This window comes from Protopterus annectens, chromosome 12.part0, assembly GCF_019279795.1.
Source record: "Protopterus annectens isolate FY-2018-M chromosome 12.part0, PAN1.0, whole genome shotgun sequence".
Taxonomy (NCBI): domain Eukaryota; kingdom Metazoa; phylum Chordata; order Ceratodontiformes; family Protopteridae; genus Protopterus; species Protopterus annectens.
In genome coordinates, this window is record NC_056746.1 from 1284913641 (window position 1) to 1284936000 (window position 22360).

The window sequence follows — 22360 nt, forward strand, 5'->3', positions numbered from 1 at the left end:
CTGACAGACGAACAAAAAGAACAATGAGAACAAACATAAAAAACACAAATTATTATAAAGCACAGGATGGCAAGATCTAAAATATTACCTACTTGGTAGAAGAATGTAAATCAGGAATAACATCACAAGCGTACAAAGTAATATTACAATAAAACAATACATACAAACTGTGATGACTCTGTGAGATGACAGAGGAATATGTTGTCTAAACAAGTTTACAAGGGAGTTGTAGAACATGGGAAAGCAATTAAGTTGTGTGTGTGTGTGTGTGTGTGTGGGGGGGGGGTTGAAGCAAGAACATAACTCTTAAATTCTATGGAATTGAAGCAGTTTTTGTCCAAAAACAGAAAAGTTTTGCATGTGGTGGTGTTCGTTAGTCCCAGAGAGTGGATGCTATAATGGGGAAGGCATGATCAGTTGATGAAAGGGAGTTAGTAGGCCTAGAATTAAGTTAAGCAGGCAAAGAATATTTTTACAGAGAGTCTATGTGCTAGAGTGGGAAAAGTTTCAAGAAAAAGGAAATTAATTGACAGCTGGAATAATTTTCAGGCAAATATCTATATCTAGTTGATACTGTGTTAGACTAATCCTGTACATTCATGTAATATGGAGTCGATACTGTCCTGACATTTCCTCACTGTGACATTGTCCTGTAAAGACAATCTACTTGTAGCAAAAGGTTATGTAATAATGTGCCCAGTTTAAAAAAGTTGCCATTTTCTTCAAGGTGTACAAGTACAGGGGAAAGGTGTCCACAGTAAGTACCATAATAAATATTTAGGATAACTGACTGTACCCAGAACACACCTGCTACAACTAAAACATGGTAGTTTTTGGCCATGAGAAATGAGACTTAATGACATATGAGGTGGTAGTCATAGTCCTTACATGATCACAGTACAGTTATTTGCTAGTGAGCATAGCTAGCTAGTGATTCATAGAGGTCATTTACAGTAATGCACAGCACCCGTGAATAAGTTTAAGAAAATTAAATATAATGAGATGTAATGACAAATTGTGTAAAGTGCCATCTGCTAATGAAGTGTTTTTTGTGATTCATAGTCCAACATGCATGGTGTGTGCACATCCCTTCTAAAAAGCATTGCTGCATATTTTGTAACTATTTTGTAATCCACAAACCATGTATGCTCCTACATAAACCAAAATTAATTATTTCCTCAATGATCCCTTTAGTAGTTTGACCAAGAATGCACAAGTACTAAAATGAAACATTTCCCCCAGTAATCCCTTCAGTGGTTTGTCCAAATATACACAAGCACCAAAATGAAGCATTTTCCTCAGTGATCCCTTCAGTATTTTACCAAGAATGTACAAGCACCAAAATGAAACATTTTCCCAGTATCTCTTTAGTAATTTTACAAAGTATGCACAAGCATGTAATACCCCTTATCCTCTTAAAAGCTCTTCCCATAACGATTATGTTAGTGTAAACATGTTTCACTTTCGCTCTAAGGAGGCTTGTTTACCAAAATGTCTCCTCCATATTTCAGTAGTCATTGTGAATGACCAACACTGACCTTATTTACATAAGGACATAGCACCACTATTCGTGGATTGTCACTATACAATGGAAGGCTGGATTATGAATCCCACCCTTTATTGTCCTTTTTACCACCTCAGGTGAACATTAAGGTATTGGATCATGTGGTCTTTGGAAATAAGAAAATGGCATTCCCTATCTTTGGGTTTAGTTACAAAAGTAACAGAAGAAAATAATTATCTATTTATTTTTTTCACTTTTCATACCCAAATCACCACTACTTTGTTATTATGACAAAGTAAAAGAAGGAGGAAAATATTTTTAAAAATTGGGGGATGTGACCCCCCCCCCAATGTACACACTATTTTCTGATAGCTGGCATAACTGTACCAGTGCACTTATATTTCTGTTGTCCACATTCTGATGGCTCGGTGTTTCTAAAATTACACTCCTTTTCTCAGAAATGGCAGAATTTCTGTTGCACCAATGGACAGTTTGAATACTGTCTTTAAATAATTGTATGAATTTATAGCAAACACCCTTGCTTGCATGACATTGTATCACTTTATTATTTTATTGCGCAAACCATTATATACATGCAGGTTGCTGTAAGGGTGTCAGTATGCCCTAACACAGTTCAGGTGTTCCTTCTCTTTACCTCACGTTATAAACTGTCCTACTTCAGAAAAATAACACTGGAAATCTAGTAAAGTGCTTCATCTGAAAGAAACTAAGCACCATGCAAAGCTTCTCTGAACTTTGATCTTTTGTCTTTTTAGCTGAAAGTCTCTAGAATTGCTTCTTGCTAAGCAAATATTTTGTTATATTTGTGCACATGCACATATATTATTTTCTTTTTACTTAGGAAGTAAGGACGAGAAAAGAAGGAAATGGAATTCTACATACAAAAGACACGCAGAACCAAAGGGAGGTGGAAGAACCCAAGTCAGGTATTTTTATTAAACTAGAACCATTTGTTTTGATCTATTTGATTTTATTTTTTTATCCCACAGCACTTCTTTTTTTACATAGTGCATCATTTTATTTTCTCCAAATGCCACTTGGATGCTTAGTGATAGTGTTTTTTTTTCTTATTTTTAATATGTGCTGTAATTTGACTGAGCTACTATTTCTTTTAAAGCTGCAAGTCTTGATGGCTACTTTTCCTTTATCTGGTACTCTATTCTGTTAGTAGTGAAATATTTTAATTGTAAATGAAACGTTTTGCCTGTTTCATTGACATCAGGTTATTTGTTACCACTGCTGCTTCTATTTCCACAGAAGGGGGTGTGTGCTGGGTAGTGGGTCCTTAGATTGTTACGCAATGAGATTAGAGAATTGTTATTATTATACCATGCATCCTCTTTTATCCTTCCTGTGTCTGGGGTACTGACACTGAGACATACTCACAACCTCTTAGCTCAAGAAATCTGGACAACGCCTAAAATAATCAGGGAGACAAAGGCCCATAAATAGGGCAGATTTTAAATATTGCTTTTAGAAACCCAGAAAGTTGCCAGAATAACAGGATTTGTGTTAGCATACATTTTCTGAAGGATATGAAGTCGGAAACTCAAATGTATGTCATTATTTAGTGACTTCAATCCTCAGTGATGTACCAGAAACCCACAAATTTTATGAGGAACAGGTAAAAATATGAGACAAAAATCTGGACTTTATGTGAAAATCTGGACAGTTGAGAGGTATGCAATGAAGGGGTGCAAACAAGTTGTTCACCATGCTCACACCTCTCATGTATCTAATTTTTAAAGAGCCTGCAATACTAACATTATGCCAGGGAGATTACAAGCTGGATCCCTCTTACTGTCCCTCTGAAAGAGGTGAAATGGTTTTTGGATGCTCTTTCCTGTCCCACCCCAACCTCAGCTGGCCTTCCTGTTTCTGACCCAAAGGTAGAAGTCAATCAGTACTACAGAGAAGAACTCTTTCCTATGCTACTGGTCGTTTATTTTCTTTAAATATTTTGGATTCCCTCCCACTCACTACAATACCATGTGGTCTGAGATTACTCACTCCTGCTGTGTTAATTTTCTCTTTCACTCTGTCTCTCTTTCTCTGGTTATTAAGGTCAGGCAGTGAACTCTTCAGAACTCTCACTTCTTCTCCCTTTCTCTGCCTCTTTTTCTCTTTCTCTCTGTGTCTCTTCATCATAACAGTTCAGCGGTGGAATCATCAGAGCTGTCTCTGTCTCTCTCATTCACTACCCAAAGAATGGTGAATAAACTTGAAACCAAAAACAAACCACTACAAAGACCAACAGGACCACATGAGGAACACTGCTCAAATAACCAAAGCATGATAGCGTATAAAGTTTCTCTGTCTCTGACACATTCACTTCCCTCTTCCCTCCTTTCTCTGTGTCTGTTTCTCTCTCGCCCCACTTCCCTCTCTCTCTTTCTCTCTTGTTATTAAGGTTTGGAAGTAGAATGACCAGAACACATTCTCTCTCTCTGTCTATCCATCTCTCTTTGTCTCTGTCTGTCTGTCTGTCTCTCACTCTACATCCCTTACTCTCTCTCTCGCTCTCTCTTCTTATAAAGTTTAGGCAGTCATACCTCTCAATTATCCCTGAGTTTCAGAGATTTCCCTGATTTTTACTCAAATTTTATCTGTGTCCCTCTTAATCCCTCCTAAAACTGGTGACTTGTGTAGAAAAGGTGATGAATTATACTTAACAAATAATGGCAATAAAGGCTGTTGGTCCCGATGACATACCAGTGGAAGCATGGAGGTGCTTAGGAGAAATGGCAGTGGAATTTTTAACCAGATTGCTTAATGAGATTTTGGAAAGTCAGAGGATGCCTGAGGAGTGGAGAAAAAGTGTTTTGGTACTTACCTTTAAGAATAAGGGTGATGTGCAGAGCTGCAGTAACTACAGAGGGATAAAATTGATCAGTCACAGCTTGAAGTTATGGGAAAGAGTAGTAGAAGCTAGGTTAAGAAGGGAGGTGATGATTAGTGATCAGCAGTATGGTTTCATGCCAGGAAAGAGCACTACAGATAGGTTCATAGGTTCGTTCATAGGTTCGTACTAGGCTATCTGCCCCAGGGCATTTATAAGCCTAGCCAGAGTGTGTGTGGCTTTCACCACCCCTTAGGATGAGAATACTATGCCCTTTTAGGGTTTAGTTTACTGTGCCTCTGTCTAGTAGTGACACAGTCCCATCTACTTGTCAAGATTTCTCTAGAATAGAATCAGTGAGGGCTCTGCCTAACGTGGACTGGGAGCTGGGTTATGAATCTGTCCCTCCAGCACGTCCTGTTTATTTCTGAGGTTTAAGTCTCTTGCTCTCGTGGCTCTGATGGATTTGGATTTTCTGAGGTGGAGCATGTCCATTAATTCGACATATGTTTAAGACCCTTTATCCTCTTGGTGAGGAACTTTTGGGGTCTTTCCAACTGCTGCAGGTGTCGGGTGAGATACATCCCAAATGGGGCATTGTACTCAATCATTGGCCTGATAAGAGAAGAGTACAGGGCACAATGACCTTTCTTGATCTAGATGTGAAACCCTTCATGATAAGGTGGGCAATATAGAAGGTCTTCCTAACCACTTTGGCAATGTGAGTGTCAAATGAGAGGTTACTGTCAACCTGGGTCCCTAGGTCCCTGATTACGGATTACCACCTATGTGGTAATTTGTGGGTACCTTGTTTTTCCCAAAGGGTATGACTATACATTTTTTCAGCTTAAGGCCATGGCTCTGGCACCAATTATCATGAGGCCTCTCTGAAGGATGTTTGTGTCAGTATCAATTATGGCCCAGTTTGCAGTCATAACTTTGTCAGCCACAATCCTCCTATGTTTGCCTGTACGAAAAATAAATGCCGAACAAGAGGGGTCCCAGGACTGAGCCCTGTGGGACACCGCTTGTGACTGGCTTAGAGTCTGACATAGCTCCAGCAACTCTGACCCTGTGGGTTCTGTCCAGTTTGCAACCCATCTTGTGAGATATGGGTTTACATTTAAGCTGGTGAGTTTGTCTATGATGCCCGAGTGGGATATTGTGTCAAAGGCTTTTGCAAGATCAAGGTAGGCTGTGTGAACTGCCTTGCCCTCATCAATGGCCTTAGTGACTGTTTCAAAAAAGTTGACAAGTTCAAGTTCAAAGGCAGGATCTGCCCTTGACAAAGCCAAATTGGGTAGGATCCAATGTCTGTAGGTCCCCAATGTCTTTGTTTATGAGTTCCATAATGATCCTCTCCATAGCTTTGCAGACCAGGCTGTGAAGTGGGACCACTGTTGCCGAGTAAGGCTAAGATTAAACAGCAGCCTTATGTGTGGGTTTAGTTCCTCTTGAGTTCATGTAGCACACAGCCGGACACCGCCCAGTCCCATTGATGCTGTGTTTTTAGCTTTAGGTTCTCACCTGGGCATCTGAGATGTTAGGGAGGCTACACTCTGCTGGGATAGTTATTTCTCCTTTGGGAAATTTGCACTGAACCTGTCTGCCAGAATGTTGGCAATGTCAGTGGGTTCAGTGTATTTTGTGTCATTTTGGACTAACTCTGAGCATATCTGGGAGTTTCCACCCAGGTTTCTAACATAGCTAAAGAAGGCCTTGTGATTGTCTTTTGTGTCTTTAGTTGGCCTTGGATGATTTTATGAGTGATCGTAGTTTTTTGCTAGTACTGATCAGAGATGCCTTCCCTTTTGGGGATTTTGCTCTGTCATGTAGTAGCTTCCTCCTCCTGTTGTAAAGTTTGTTTATGGCTGGGGACCACCAGACTGGGCGCCTGCCTTTGGGGGAATGGGTCTTGGTTTTATTTGGGATTGCATGATCCATGCATTCTTGAAGGTGCCCGTAGAAGGCATTTGCAAAGGATTCAGCAGTGTGGGTTGTGGTTTCCACTGGCCCAGGGGCCTTGAAGGATACCACAATATTTGCTCTGAGAGTGTTGTTTGAGAAATACAGAGAAGGTCAGAAGGAGTTGCATTGTGTCTTTGTGGACTTAGAGAAAGCATATGACAGGGTGCCTAGAGAGGAGATGTGGTATTGTATGAGGAAGTCGGGAGTGGCGGAGAAGTATGTAAGAGTGGTACAGGATATGTACAAGGGTAGTGTGACATTGGTGAGGACTGCGGTGGGAGTGACAGATACGTTTAAGGTGGAGGTGGGATTACATCAAGGATCAGCTCTGAGCCCTTTCTTATTTGCAGTGGTGATGGACAGGTTGACAGATGAGATTAGACAGGAGGCCCCATGGACTATGATGTTTGCAGATGACATTGTGATATGTAGTGAGAGTAGGGACCAGGTTGAGGAGACCCTGGAGAGGTGGAAATATGCTTTAGAGAGGAGAGGAATGAAGGTCAGCAGGGCTAAAACAGAATATATGTGTGTAAATGAGAGGGAGGGTAGAGGAATGGTGAGGATGCAGGGAGTAGAGTTGGTAAAGGTGGATGAGTTTAAGTACTTGGGATCAACAGTTCAGAGTAATGGTGAGTGTGGAAGAGAGGTGAAGAAGAGAGTACAGACAGGGTGGAATGGGTGGAGAAGAGTGTCAGGAGTGATTTGTGACAGATGAGTACCAATAAGAGTGAAAGGGAAGGTCTACAAGAAGGTAGTGAGACCAACTATGTTATATGGGTTGGAGACGGTAGCATTGATGAAAAGGCAGGAGTCAGAGCTGGATGTGGCAGAGTTAAAGATGTTAAGATTTGCACTAGGTGTGACTAGGATGGACAGGATTAGGAATCAGTATATTAGAGAGTCAGCTCACTTTGGACAGTTTGGAGACAAAGCAAGAGAGGCAAGATTGCATTGGTTTGGACATGTGCTGAGGAGGGATGCTGGGTATATTGGGAAAAGGATGCTAAGGATGGAGCTGCCAGGTAAGAGGAAAAGTGGAAGGCCTAAGATAAGGTTTATGGATGTGGTGAGAGAGGACATGCAGGCGGTTGGTGTGAAAGAGCATGATGCAGAGGACAGTTAGAAATGGAAACAGATGATCCGAAGATGATGATGAAATAATGTCAATAATTAGAGGTATATGCTACTTTTATGTATGTTAATTCACATTCTCTTATTCTGTCAATTTGAATTTAATATTAGTTGCTGCTGCTGCTGTGTCTTTCGGCTTTTCCCGGTTAGGGGTCACCACAGCGGAACTCCGGTCCGCTAAATTGGCAGTTGATTTTTACATGTCAAGTTGCCAGCCCTGATGCACAACCTTCACGAGGTATATGTCTCCACGCAGAAGACGCTCTAGCTGAGAATCGAACCGAAAACCGTCCTACTGTAATTGCCCCTGATTATTTCTGGATTTGACCCTGATTCTGTTGAGATTTGCCCCTGATTTTTTGAGAGCTCCGTAGGCAGTGGAATCAGCAGAACTGCCATGCTGTGCAGATAGACTTTTTCATCTTATGTCTCACTCATTCTTACCTTCATTATTTTATTTATTTATTTAATTCAGTTTGATGATCGGGGAAGTCCACTGGGCCTAAAAAGAGCCCGTTTTCAGTGGAGGTCCGGGGAGAAAATCTCCAGTAACAATGACAAACATATTAGCATATACACATACAAAGCAAAGAAGTCATACAGCTTTATGCAGTATTCTGCAGTAAAAAAAAATTCAACATTCTGCTATAATAATAATAAAATCTAGCAACAGTACAGTCTAAGGGTCATTAACAGTGAATTACACTTGCGGATGAGAAATTGCTGGAAATAAACTAACAAAATCTGGAAGTTAAGGAGGAGTAGGAGGGCAAATGACGTGAGGGCAGAGATGATGCACAGAGTTAGAAGGTGGGATTTGATATAGGAGGGTCCTATGTGGGGAAGGACATCCCCAATTTGAAGATAGGTAGGAATGGAGGAGGGATTTAAAGTTAAGAGTGGTTATGAGTATTTCTAAGGGAGGGAGGAAGAGTTCCATAGTTTTGCTAAGGAGCAGGATAGCAGAGAGTGTCCAGTTGGCCGTAAAGGTTTGTAGATTTTAAGCAGGTTCTGACATAAGTGAGCAATTAGGAATATAGGGGGTTAAGGAGATGGAGAGAGAGGGACAGGAGGATAGGTTAAATATGAGCTTATGGGCAGTGGTGAGTTTAAGGAGGTTCAGATAGTTGGGAAGCTCGAGCCATTGAAGTGAGTGGAGGGAGATGCAGTGATGGGATGAGTTCTTAGAGTTGTTGGCGAATTTGCAGATTTTAGTGTAGCAGGCTTCTAATTTAGCTTGAAGGCCAAGCTGAAGATTCAAGAATAGAGGAACACCATACATTAGGGAGGGGAAAAAGTACGTGGAGGCAAAGGTCTTTCTGGTGGAGGGGACGAGATAACAGTTATGCCTATATAGGACTCTTAATTTTTGGTGATTTTTTTTTTGTGTTAGTTTGGATGTGGATATCAAATTTTAGATGTCCGTCAATAATGACGCCGAAAAGTTTGGTGTGAGGGCCAATTTCAATGGGGGGTGTTATTTTGGCTTATGATCTTGAAGGAGTTTTTATCAATGGAGGAGTGTTTAGATGGGGGAAAATCATTAATTTGGTTTTATTGGTGTTAAGAGCTAGGTAGTTATTTTGCATCCAGGTTTCAGTATTTGAGAAAGCTGACTGGGTTATCTGCACAATGTCTTAAGGGGTGTCAGGTGAGCAGATGATTGTTGAATCATCTGCATACTGGATTAGTGTAGAATTGGAGATGGAGTGGTGAAAGTTGTTGATGAATATATTGAAAAGTAAGGGGCCAAGAACAGAACCTTGGGGTACCCCAGTAGGGGTGTATAGAAAGGAAGAGGTGGAATGTTTCCATTTAACAGCTTGTTGTCTTTTGGAGAGGTAGCGGTGAACCAAGCTATGGTGGAAGGGGAGGGACTGAGGGAGGTGAGTTGGGATAGAAGTATAGGGTGGGAGATGGTGTCAAAGGCTTTAGAAAGGTGTAGGAACAGGGCTGATACAATTTTGCCAGAGTCACAAGCATGGTTAATGGACTCTAGGAAGGAGAGGAGTGCAGTGATGGTACTGTGGTTAGGACAGAATCCATGTTGTGTGGGGGTTAAGAGGTTATTTTGTGTTAGATAAGGCATCAGTTGTGAATTAATACATTTTTCTAGGACTTTTGAGAGGGGGGAAAGTATGGCAGTAGGATGGAAATTAGTGGCGTCAGTGTTTTTGCCACTTTTATGGAGTGGGATGATGAATGCTTGTCTCCAAAGTGAGGGAAAATAAGATTCTTGGATGGACATATTTATTAAGATGGAGATAGGGAAGGCTATCCTGTTGGCAGATAGTCTGAGGAAGGATGCAGGTAAATTATCTGGTGCATTGGAGCATGGTTTCAGTCAGAGGATTAGGTTCTTTATTATGTGTGTGGGCACCAGATTGAGGCTGAAGGAAGGGGTATGTGTTTTGAGATCAGAGCCGAAGGTATGGGTGGGGGATATTGGAGTGGAGCTGAGGAAGTTGGCAGTAAGTTTGGATATACATTCCACAAAGAAGGTGTTAAATAGAAAGGCTGTTTCGTGATCAGAGCACTTAGGTTTTCAGCATGGGTTGTCTATACAGACAGAGTGAAGGAGGAAGGAGATAGTATTCCAGAAGTTTATAGGGTTGTTAGTATGTTCAGACTGAAGCTTAGAGTAATATGTTTTGTGGTCTCTGGTTATTAGTTTTTTATGGAGTTGTGGTGTTGATTAAATTCTAATAGGGTATTAGATTGCTTATTTCTTTGGTATTGTTTCCACTTTTTGTCTCTTAGGAGCATGATCTGTTTAGTTTCCTTAGATATCTACCCAGGGAGAATGTACAGCTTTAATTCTTTTGGTCCAAAGAGGAGCAAGGTTATTGAGTAGGTACAGAAAAGTTTCATTAAAGTAGTTGATGATGTTGTCAAGAGGCAGAGCTTTTAAAGGTGTCCAGTCAGTTAGTTTTAGGCACTCTGAAAATGTTTGTGGGTTGAAGTTGGACAGGCTTTGGGTTTGAATGTAGTGATGTTGTTTATGAAGAGGGGGAGCCACCGGTTAGCAAAGGCTGGTAGATGGTCACTGAGGGGGGTCAGCAAGGATTCCTGAATTTGAGATTAGATTTGGATGAGACACTAAGATCTAGTCAATGATGGAGCTGGAGGTTCTATCTTTGTTTGGCCTGGTGGGGGAGTTTATTAGCTGGGTGAAGTTAAAGAGGTTGATTGTCTGGGTAGGGGATTGAGCGTTAATGGTGGCCCAGTTAATGTTTATGTCACCTAGGACGAAGGCTTCATTTTTAATGTTAGAGAAGAACCAGGAGAGAATGTCTTCTAGTATTGGGATGTTATTACCTGGAGGGATGTAAAGAGCAGCTATGCATATGGACTTGTGTTTGTTCAATTTTAAGAGAGCTATGGTTAATTCAGAGTTGGCAAATTTTGGAGTGGGAGTATTTTATGGGGTAACTGAGTAGGTGGTAGAGTATATTATGGCTACACCACCTCCTTTTTTGTTGGGCCTATCATTATGAATCATATGGTAGCCAGGTGGCAGGATTTCATTATCTTTTATGTGTGGTTTCAGCCAAGTTTCTGAGATGGCAACTATGTCTGGCTGGTTGCGGGTGAGCAAGGCATGTAGGTTAGGAATTTCATTATGGAGACTTTGGGTGTTAATTGTGGTAATGTGAATGCTCTTGAGGGTGCAAGGGGATGATGGAGGGAGATAGGAGATATATGGGGGTGTTGTTGGGCCTGGGACTGGGGAGAATATCACCAGTAAGACAGACTGAAATATGATCTAGTATGAGGGGATAAGTCTAATGTGAAGGGATAGTTTGAGAGGAGACAGGTAGAGTATTTGTTGTGGAGGGTATGGTAAGTTAGAAGAGGGTATGATAAATAGTATGTTGTGTTTATATAAGAGGGTTATGTCTGATGAGTAGAGTTCATGGGTTATAGAGGAGAAGGGGGGTGATGTAGTATGTTGGTAATTAGAGGTATAGTGTAGTGATAGGGTGTAAGAGGCATAAGGGAGTTGTGTAAGGTAAGTAAGGGTGGTAAGGAGTGCAATGGGCAGTATTAAGCTAAGGAAATGTGTTGGTGTTAGACACTGTATTAATGGAGTTAATCACTTTAAGTTAGGTTTGTGAGTGTGTGAGAGAGGTGGTGCTTGATTGGATGAAAGATGGAGTGGGAGGAATTACTGATAAATAGATGTGGAAATAGTGGGGGGTGGGTGGAAATTGGGGCAGGGTAGGAGGAGGATGGCATGAACCCAAAGGGTGAACAGAGTGGGCAGAGCCAATCTATGCTGAACTGCTGTAATAACAATCAGTGGAGCCCTATGGGGTATGTAACCAATAGAATAATTCAAAGAGCTTTCATGTCACATGATATTGGTTTAAATCTGGGATGCACATGCATGCTTTCATGGGTGCTCTCTTTGTCAGAGAGCTGCTTGTTTCCACACTTTACTTGTATACATGTAAAACCCCTATAATTCCTAGAGGTGACTGCAGTAGAGGATAAACCTTCCCCATGGGTCATGTGACTTTGCTACTTACAGGTCACTTCTTTTCCCCCTCTGACAGATGTGTGTATGTCTAAACAACAAAGCACTCTTTCAAATCTCAAGACACTCTGCTAACAAATTCCTGCATGGGAACCTATTTTGGTACATGTAAACCTATCTCTCCCTGCATTAATAGATACTCCCCATCTATAAGGTTTTCTGAATGGTTCTACCAAAGCTGTAAACCAGTTTTGAACTTTGGTAGGGGAAACAGATATACTGAAAACCCATATGAAGTATCATAACATATTTAGAATAAAATGAAACTGCATTTCACATAGAGACAACTAGTTTCAATATGACAGTTCACCTCATTGAGGTTTGTTGGGGGGTATCTAATCTGAATGCCTCTTTATTCCCCATCCTACCAGCCTCATGTCATCATACTTGATGCTAATATACAGTGTACATACTGCAGATATTGTTTTTCTTGTCTATACAAAACAAATACTTAGCCCCTAGAGCTTACCTTTCCACACTGATTTTCCTTACTGCCTTAAATGCTGGCTGTTGTTTGTAGAGAGATTATATTTATATTTCCTTAAAAGTGTATGCTAATTATTTGCTGCTTTGAATGTATGTTCTGGTCAAAACACTAAAATGCATGTTTAATGTGTTTTCCAATATTTGCATTCAAGCAATTATTACCTGGTGGCTGTCTTACAATTTATGTTTAGTAAGTGTGGATCAGCATGGTATAAGTATGTAAATGAGTGAATCAGTGGTTAGTGATGTGATTCACAGTTGTTGTACACTCCTGTAAGTGGGTAGCCTTATTTTTAATATATATGTATATATATATATATATGTATATATATATATATATGAAATGAAATTCTTTAACAAAAAAAATCATGTTTTCAGTAATATAGGTTCATAGGTGATTACTAGGCCAAAGATCCCAGGGGTATTTTTAAGCCTAAACATGACAAGTTTTGATACCCTAAGGTTATTTTAAGGGGTATATTTAGGCTGGTGTTGCATGGTCAAGCATTTAAAGGCTGCCTCTGTCTAGCAGATACATAGCTGCCATACTAGAGTTAAATTTTGAATTCCACATCCACTGGCCCAAGTTACACTTGAGTTGGGTTAGGGAAGAACTCTTTTTCACATAGATATGAATCCTGTTCCAGGGAAGAGGTGTCTCTGAGACACATACGTGAACCCCCCAACATTTTCTATTTATGTTGCTGATGAGGTTTAGGTCCCTTGATTGGGTAATTCTTATGCTGTTTATTTTGTGGATGTGTAACAGGTCTATCAGTGCATGATCAGGGGATGCTTTGTAGGCCAGGCATAGAGTGCCTATAAGTAGTCTGTAGGAGACAGATTACAGGGGTAATGTATTGAGACAGTCTGCATAGGACATGCTGTTTAGACCCTGTATTCTTTTCATGAGAAATCCCTGTGGATGGTCCAAGTGTTGCATATTAGCAAAATGTTACTTGAATGTGAAAGACAGGTGGTCAAAATATGCAGCAGTTATCATTAACATCACATGCAGATTCCTTAGGTTATAGAAAGAAGTCAATGAATGATGACATCGTCATCAGTCTGAAGATACAGCTGCAGCAGTTATCATTAACAACATCACATGCAGATTCCTTAGGTTATAGAAAGAAGTCAGTGAATGATGACATCATCATCAGTCTGAAGATACTGCTGCAGCAGTTATCATTAACATCACATGCAGATTCCTTAGGTTATAGAAAGAAGTCAGTGAATGATGACATCATCATCAGTCTGAAGATACAGCTCTTTAAGATAAAGAAATAGCCTGGCAAACTAAAGGCAACCATAAAGCTTTCTTCAGTTTTGTCTGCAATCTTAAAGGTAACACCCAACAATGTGCTAAATTAATGATGAATGGAACCTAGAGCCGGAGGATATAGCAAATACATTTAGCTCCAGTTTTACACATCTATCATCCCCTAGGAAATACCCCCAGTAATTCTCCACAACTATCACAAGGGAGCAGGCCCTCACTGCACTCTCTGAGGTCAAGAACACTGCTTTGATGAGCCCCTAATAATGTCATAGGGTGCCTCCTGAACAGCATAAAACATGACCTGTCAGGCCAACTAGAATCTCTATTTAACCATAGCCTCCAGGCAGGCTTCATGCCAAATGCACGGAAGACTGCATATAAGTGATATAAAATATGTTGGCTATTGCTGTAGTTCTAAATTTATCGTTGTCTTCCCTTGTCCCCATCTATAATTCCTTTGGTGAAATCTTCACAGTCATACACTCAGCTAATCACCTTTGATAAAATCCTCACCAACCTTTGTATTCAGCCCATCCTCTTTATTACTGCTGGTGTTGCAAACAGCTCCCCTTGTGTCCCCTGTCAGCTTGCAAGCAGTTCTAGCTGTGGCTTTACTGACATCATCATCACATCAACATTGGTGATGTCATGGGTTGTTGATGTGATGGCTCTTAAGGGGCAAACTGACCTCCAGAAACTGAAATGTAAATAGGACACACAAAATTTCATGGCACCGTTATTTCAGTTTAAAATCAGTATTTTCTGGCAAATACCAGACAGCTGGGGGGTATGTTTGGACCTCAAAACGCACAGGAGTTTAAGAAGCAGAATGAAAAGAAGAAGATAATGTAGGTAGTGAAACATTTGTTTCATCCCCTGCTACATGTGTTAGAAATTCTTTCATTAAGAACTGTCCCTTTCACTACAGACAAGAGAATGGTAAACACCAAATGTGAAATAAAGGACATTTCAAAATAAAATGGTAAGCTGGCCAGAAAGGCGAAGCCTCAGGGTCTTTAGTGCCAAGACACCACAAGTGGCGACTCAACAGAGCTTTTCCCATCCCTACTGCTCAAATCCCACCCCATCTCTCTTCCTTTTCAACATACCTTCAGATGTCGCTATACAAAAACAGTGAGTCATCTTGGAGCTATTTATAAAAGAATGGGAGAGAACTACTTAAAATATTTTTTTTTTGTTCCCCTTTTGGTTCATTCTGTCTAGCTTACACTAATGCCTTTGTCCATCACTGGATCTACTAGCCTCTCCTACAGTTCCTGGGCTGCCTCTGTTCTAAGGCTGGGGTTGACATGCAATCTAAGTCTGTCCTGGGGAACTATGCAGTTGACTACTTTCACCGGGAGATTTTTTTCATTTATGACCTACCCCTCGGCCTCCATTATCTGTGTTTACTTGGTTTACATCCAAGGGCTACTCAGGTGAGCACCCTTCTGCCATGAGATGGGCATGCTCATCTCTTTCTGCCAGCACCTCAGATGCCTCAGTTGCTAATCAAACCTTAGTTTCCTATGTGGTAGTTTGGGCTTTATCCCTGCATACTACAGCACTGGTTTACCACTCAAAATGTCTTGGCATTAAGTATATTGAAAAAAATTACAGGCTCCAATTAATAAAAAGAGGAGAATTCCATGGCACCCCCATGTTTCAAGAGAAAAAATATACCTAGTTAAGCCTCTGCTTTTAAACCATGCAAATCCAAATGTTTATAGAGAGAGTGCCAAAGCAGGCAGACAGCACATATTTTTACTCAGAACTCTTTCTATTTCCAAGAAAAGATAGCATTTGGAGACCTTTTTTAGACTTATCAAGGCTAAACAAGATTCTTCTCATGTCAAAACTAAGAATACTAAGTTTATAGACCCTGTTGCTACCCCTGTACCCTCAGGACAACTTAGTAACCATAGACCTAAAGGTTGTCTATCTTCCTGTGCACATTGCCAGAACAGACTGGCATTCCCTTAGCTTTGAAGCAGGGAGTGCTAACTACCACATTACTCTTTTTGGTTTCTGTACTGCACCCAAGGTGTTCACCAAGTGCCTGGTTCCAGCAATTGCCTACTGCAGGACCAGGGGCATTTGCCTAAGTGACTGCAACTCCATATATAGAGAAGACACTGATAGCCCTTCAGCTCACTTTGGCCTGCTTCCTGACTCTATGACTCTCTGAATGTTCCAAAAAGTCACAACAAAATTGCAGCTCTGGGAACTTTCTAGACATAGTAAAACAGAGGGTCTTTCTTCCCCCACAGAAGGTATTTTTGTGATATGTTATTTTGCTATGATAGGACAGCAGATTTAGATTACAGCCAGGGAATTCCTCAGGATACAGGAGCATAGGATCTCCTCATTCCTTAAGGCCCCCCTCCAGAAGGACATCACATGAAAAAAAGCACAGTAGTACCTGAAGAACAGGTCTGCTAACATGCTTGCTCCTTGCATTGCCCTATTCCTCTGCTGCCTTATATAAAAATGAGCTCTTACGGAGGGTACTGCAGGTGATGCTCAGTCAAGGTAGGCTGAGATACTCATGCAGATGTTAATATACTCCTCAGATGCAGCCTGGGGGCTCACTCAGGGGAGGTGCAGAATCAAGGGGACTTAGAACAAAACTCATAGGAAAGAACCCATCAATGTCAAGGAGATCAACATAAGGGACAGTACCAGGCCATCAATATAAAGGACAGTACCAGGCCATCAATATAAACAATGGTACCAGGCCATCAATATAAAGGACAGTACCAGGCCATCAATATAAAGAACAGTACCAGGTAATTAATATAAAGGAAAATATCAGGCCATCAATATAAAGGATGGTGCCAGGCCAGCAACATAAAGGACAGTACCAGGCCATCAATATAAAGGACAGTAGCAGGCCATCAATATAAAGGACAGTACCAGGCCATCAATATAGAGGACAGTACCAGGCCATCAATATAAAGGATGGTACCAGGCCATCAATATAAAGGACAGTACCAGGCCATCAATATAAAGGATGGTATCAGGCCATCAATACAAAGAACAGTACCAGGTCATCTATATAAAGGACAATACCAGATCATCAATATAAAGGACAGTACTACACCATCAATATAAAGAACAATACCAGGTAATAAAAATAAAGGATGGTACCAGGCCATCAATAAAAAAGGACAATATCAGGCCATCAATATAAAGGATGGTACCAGGCCATCAATATAAAGGACAGTACCAGGTAATCAATATAAAGGATGGTACCAGATAATCAATAAAAAGGATGGTACTAGGCCATCAATATAAAGGACAGTACCAGGTAATCAATATAAAGGATTGTACCAGGCCATCAATATAAAGGACAGTATCAGGTCATATATATAAAGGACAGTACCAGGTCATCAATATAAAGGACAGTACCAGGTCATCTATATAAAGGACAGTACCAGGTAATTAATATAAAGGACAGTACCAGGTCATCAATATAAAGGACAGTACCAGGCCATCAATATAAAAGATGGTAGCAGGCCATCAATATAAAGGACAGTACCAGGCCATCAATATAAAGGATGGCACCAGGTCATCTATATAAAGGACAGTACCAGGTGATTAATATAAAGGACAGTACCAGGTTATCAATGTAAAGGACAGAACCAAGTCGTCTATATAAAGGATGGCACCAGGCCATCAATATAAAGGATAGTACAAGACCATCAATATAAAGGATGGTACCAGGTCATCAATATAAATTATGGTACCAGGTAATCAATATAAAGGACGGTACCAGGCCATCAATATAAAAGACAGTACCAGGCCATCAATATAAAGGATGGCACCAGGCCATCAATATAAAGACAGTACAAGGCCATAAATATAAAGGATGGTACCAGGTCATTAATATAAAGGATGGTACCAGGCCATCAATATAAAGGATGGTACCAGTTCATCAATATAAAGGACAGTACCAGGCCATAAATATAAAGGACAGTACCAGGTCATCTATATAAAGGATGGTATCAGGTCATCAATATAAAGGACAGTACCAGGTAATTAATATAAAGGACAGTACCAGATCTTCTATATAAAGGATGGTACCAGGTCATCAATATAAAGGATTTTACCAGGTAATCAATATAAAGAATGGTACCAGGTTATCAATATAAAGGACAGAACCAAGTCATCTATATAAAGGATGGTACCAGGCCATCAATATAAAGGACAGTACCAGACCATCAATATGAAGGATGGTACCAGGTCATCAATATAAAGGATGGTAGCAGGTAATCAATATAAAGGATGGTACCAGGCCATCAATATAAAAGACAGTATCAGGCCATCAATATAAAGGATGGTACAAGGCCATCAATATAAAGGACAGTACCAGGCCATAAATATAAATGATGGTACCAGGTCATTAATATAAAGGACAGTACCAGGTAATCAATATAAAGGATGGTACCAGTTCATCAATATAGAGGACAGTACCAGGCCATAAATATAAAGGACAGTACCAGGTCATCTATATAAAGGATGGTATCAGGTCATCAATATAAAGGACAGTACCAGGTAAGCAATATAAAGATTGTACAATGTCATCAATATAAAGGATGGTACCAGGCCATCAATATAAAGGATGGTACAAGGCCATCAATATAAAGGACAGTACCAGGCCATCAATATAAAGGACGGTACCAGGTCATCTATATAAAGGATGGCACCAGGCCATCAATATAAAGGATGGTACCAGGCCATCAATATAAAGGGCAGTACCAGCCCATCAATATAAAGGATGGCACCAGGTCATCAATATAAAGGATGGTACGAGGTCATCAACATAAAGGACAGTACCAGGTCATCTATATAAAGGTTGGCACCAGGCCATCAATATAAAGGACAATACCAGGTAATCAATACAAAGGATGGTACAAGGTAATCAATATAAAGGATGGTACCAGGTCATCAATATAAAAGATGGTAGCAGGCCATCAATATAAAGGATGGCACCAGGCCATCAATATAAAGGACAGCACCAGATCATCAATATAAAGGACGGTATCAGACCATGAATATAAAGGATGGTACCAGGTCATCAATATAAAGGACAGTACCAGGTCATCTACATAAAGAATGGTACCAGGCCATCAATATAAAGGATGGTACCAGGCCATCAATATAAAGGACAGTACCAGGTCATCTATATAAAGGATGGTACCAGATCATCTATATAAAGGATGGTACCAGGTTATCAATATAAAGGACAGAACCAAGTCATCTATATATAAGATGGTACCAGGCCATCAATATAAAGGACAGTACCAGACCATCAATATAAAGGATGGTACCAGGTCATCACTATAAAGGATGGTAGCAGGTAATCAATATAAAGGACGGTACCAGGCCATCAATATAAAAGATAGTATCAGGCCATCAATATAAAGGATGGTACCAGGCCATCAATATAAAGGACAGTACCAGGCCATAAATATAAAGGATGGTACCAGGTCATTAATATAAAGGATGGTACCAGGCCATCAATATAAAGGATGGTACCAGGTCATCTATATAAAGGACAGTACCAGGTAATCAATATAAAGGATGGTACCAGTTCATCAATATAAAGGACAGTACCAGGCCATAAATATAAAGGACAGTACCAGGTCATCTATATAAAGGATGGTATCAGGTCATCAATATAAAGGACAGTACCAGGTAATCAATATAAAGATGGTACAAGGTCATCAATATAAAGGATGGTACCAGGTAATCAATATAAAGGACAGTACCAGGCCATCAATATAAAGGACAGTACCCGGTCATCAATAAAAAAGACAGTACCAGGTCATCAATATAAAGGATGGTACCAGGCCGTCAATATAAAGGATGGTACCAGGTCATCAGTATAAAGGACAATACCAGGTCATCTATATAAAGGACGGTACCAGGCCATCAATATAAAGGATGGTACAAGGCCATCAAAATAAAGGATGGTACCAGGCCATCAATATAAAGTTCGGTACCAGGTCATCTATATAAAGGATGGCACCAGGCCATGAATATAAAGGATGGTACCAGGCCATGAATATAAAGGGCAGTACCAGACCATCAATATAAAGTATGGTACCAGGTCATCAATATAAAGGATGGCAGCAGGCCATCAATATAAAGGACAATACCAGGTAATCCATACAAAGGATGGTACAAGGTAATCAATATAAAGGATGGTACCAGGTCATCAATAAAAAGGATGGTACCAGGTAATCAAAATAAAGGATGTCACCAGACCATCAATATAAAAGATGGTAGCAGGCCATCAATATAATGGACGGTACCAGGTCATCAATATAAAGGACAGCACCAGGTCATCAATATAAAGGATGATATCAGGCCATGAATATAAAGGATGGTACCAGGTCATCAATATAAAAGACAGTACCAGGTCATCTACATAAAGGATGGTACCAGGCCATCAATATAAAGGATGGTACCATGCCAGCAATATAAAGGACAGTACCAGGGCATCAATATAAAGGATGGTACCAGGTCATCTATATAAAGGACGGTACCAGGCAATCAATATAAAGGACGGTACCAGGTCATCAATATAAAGGATGGTACCAGGTCATCTATATAAAGGATGGTACCAGGTCATCAATATAAAGGACAGTACCAGGCCATCAATATAAAGGACAGTACCAGGCCATCAGTATAAATGATGGTACCAGGTCATCAATATAAAGGATGATACCAGGCCATCAATATAAATGATGGTACCAGGCCATTAATATAAAGGACAGTACCAGGCCATCTATATAAAGGATGGTACCAGGCCATCTATATAAAGGATGGTACCAGGCCATCAATATAAAGGACAGTACCAGGTCATCAATATAAACGACAGTACCAGGTCATCTATATAAAGGATGGTATCAGGCCATCAATATGAATGACAGTACCAGGCCATCAATATAAAGGACAGTATCAGGCCATCAATATAAAGGATGGTACCAGGCCATCAATATATAAAGGATGGTACCAGGTCATCAGTATAAAGGACAGTACCAGGTCATCAATATAAAGGATGGTACCAGGCCATCAATATAAAGGATGGTACCGGGTCATCAATATAAATGACAGTACCAGGTCATCTATATAAAGGATGGTACCAGGCCATCAATATGAAGGACAGTACCAGGCCATCAATATAAAGGACAGTACCAGGCCATCAATATAAAGGATGGTACCAGGTCATCAATATAAAGGACAGTGCCAGGCCATTAGTATAAAGGATGATACCAGGCCATCAATATAAAGGCTGGTACCAGGCCATCAATATAAAGGACTGTAGCAGGTCATCTATATAGAGGATGGTACCAGGCCATCAATATAAAGGATGGTACCAGGCCATCAATATAAAGGACGGTACCTGGCCATCAATATAAATGATGGTACCAGATCATCAATATAAATGGATAGTACCAGGTAATCAATATAAAGGATGGTACCACGCCATCAGTATAAAGGACAGTAACAGGCCATCAATATAAAGGAAAGTGCCAGGCCATCAATATAAAGGCTGGTACCAGGCCATCAATATAAAGGACAGTAGAAGGTCATCTATATAAAGGATGGTACCAGGCCATCAATATAAAGGATGGTTCCAGGCCATCAATATAAAGGACAGTACCAGGACATCAATATAAATAATGGTACCAGGTCATCAATATAATGGATGGTACCAGGTAATCAATATAAAGGATGGTACCAGGCCATCAGTATAAAGGACAGTACCAAGCCATCAATATAAAGGATGGTACCAGGCCATCAATATAAAGACATGGTACCGGGCCATCAATATAAAGGACAGTACCAGGTCATCAATATAAAGGATGGTACCAGGTAATCAATATAAAGGACGGTACCAGGCCATCAATATAAAGGACAGTAGAAGGTCATCTATATAAAGGATGGTACCAGGCCATCAATATAAAGGATGGTTCCAGGCCATCAATATAAAGGACAGTACCAGGACATCAATATAAATAATAGTACCAGGTCATCATTATAATGGATGGTACCAGGTAATCAATATAAAGGATGGTACCAGGCCATCAGTATAAAGGACAGTACCAAGCCATCAATATAAAGGATGGTACCAGGCCATCAATATAAAGACATGGTACCGGGCCATCAATATAAAGGACAGTACCAGGTCATCAATATAAAGGATGGTACGAGGTAATCAATATAAAGGACGGTACCAGGCCATCAATAAAAAGGATCGTACCAGGCCATCAATATAAAAGACGGGACCAGGCTATCAATATAAAGGATGGTACCAGGCCATCAATATAAAGGATGCTACCAGGCCATCAGTATAAAGGATGGTACAAGGTCAACAGTATAAAGGATGGTACCAGGTAATAAATATAAAGGATGGTACCAGGTATCAATATAAAGGACAGTACCGGGTAATCAATATATAGGATGGTACCAGACCATATATATAAAGGACAGTACCAGGTCATCAATAAACAGGATGGTACCAGGTAATCAATATAAAGGACAGTACCAGGTCATCTATATAAAGGACAGTAC

The 22360-nt window shown here is 40.3% G+C and overlaps 1 protein-coding gene across 3 annotated transcripts in view; it reads left to right on the forward strand.

The window, feature by feature from the left end:
* The window catches only part of MYLK2 (myosin light chain kinase 2), a 688091-nt gene that overhangs the window by 306798 nt on the left and 358933 nt on the right, over positions 1-22360 (forward strand). For all 3 annotated transcript variants that reach the window (XM_044090332.1, XM_044090333.1, XM_044090334.1), the window contains exon 2: positions 2367-2451. In XM_044090332.1, the coding sequence (XP_043946267.1) occupies positions 2367-2451 (85 nt within the window). The remainder of the gene's footprint in view (positions 1-2366; positions 2452-22360) is intronic.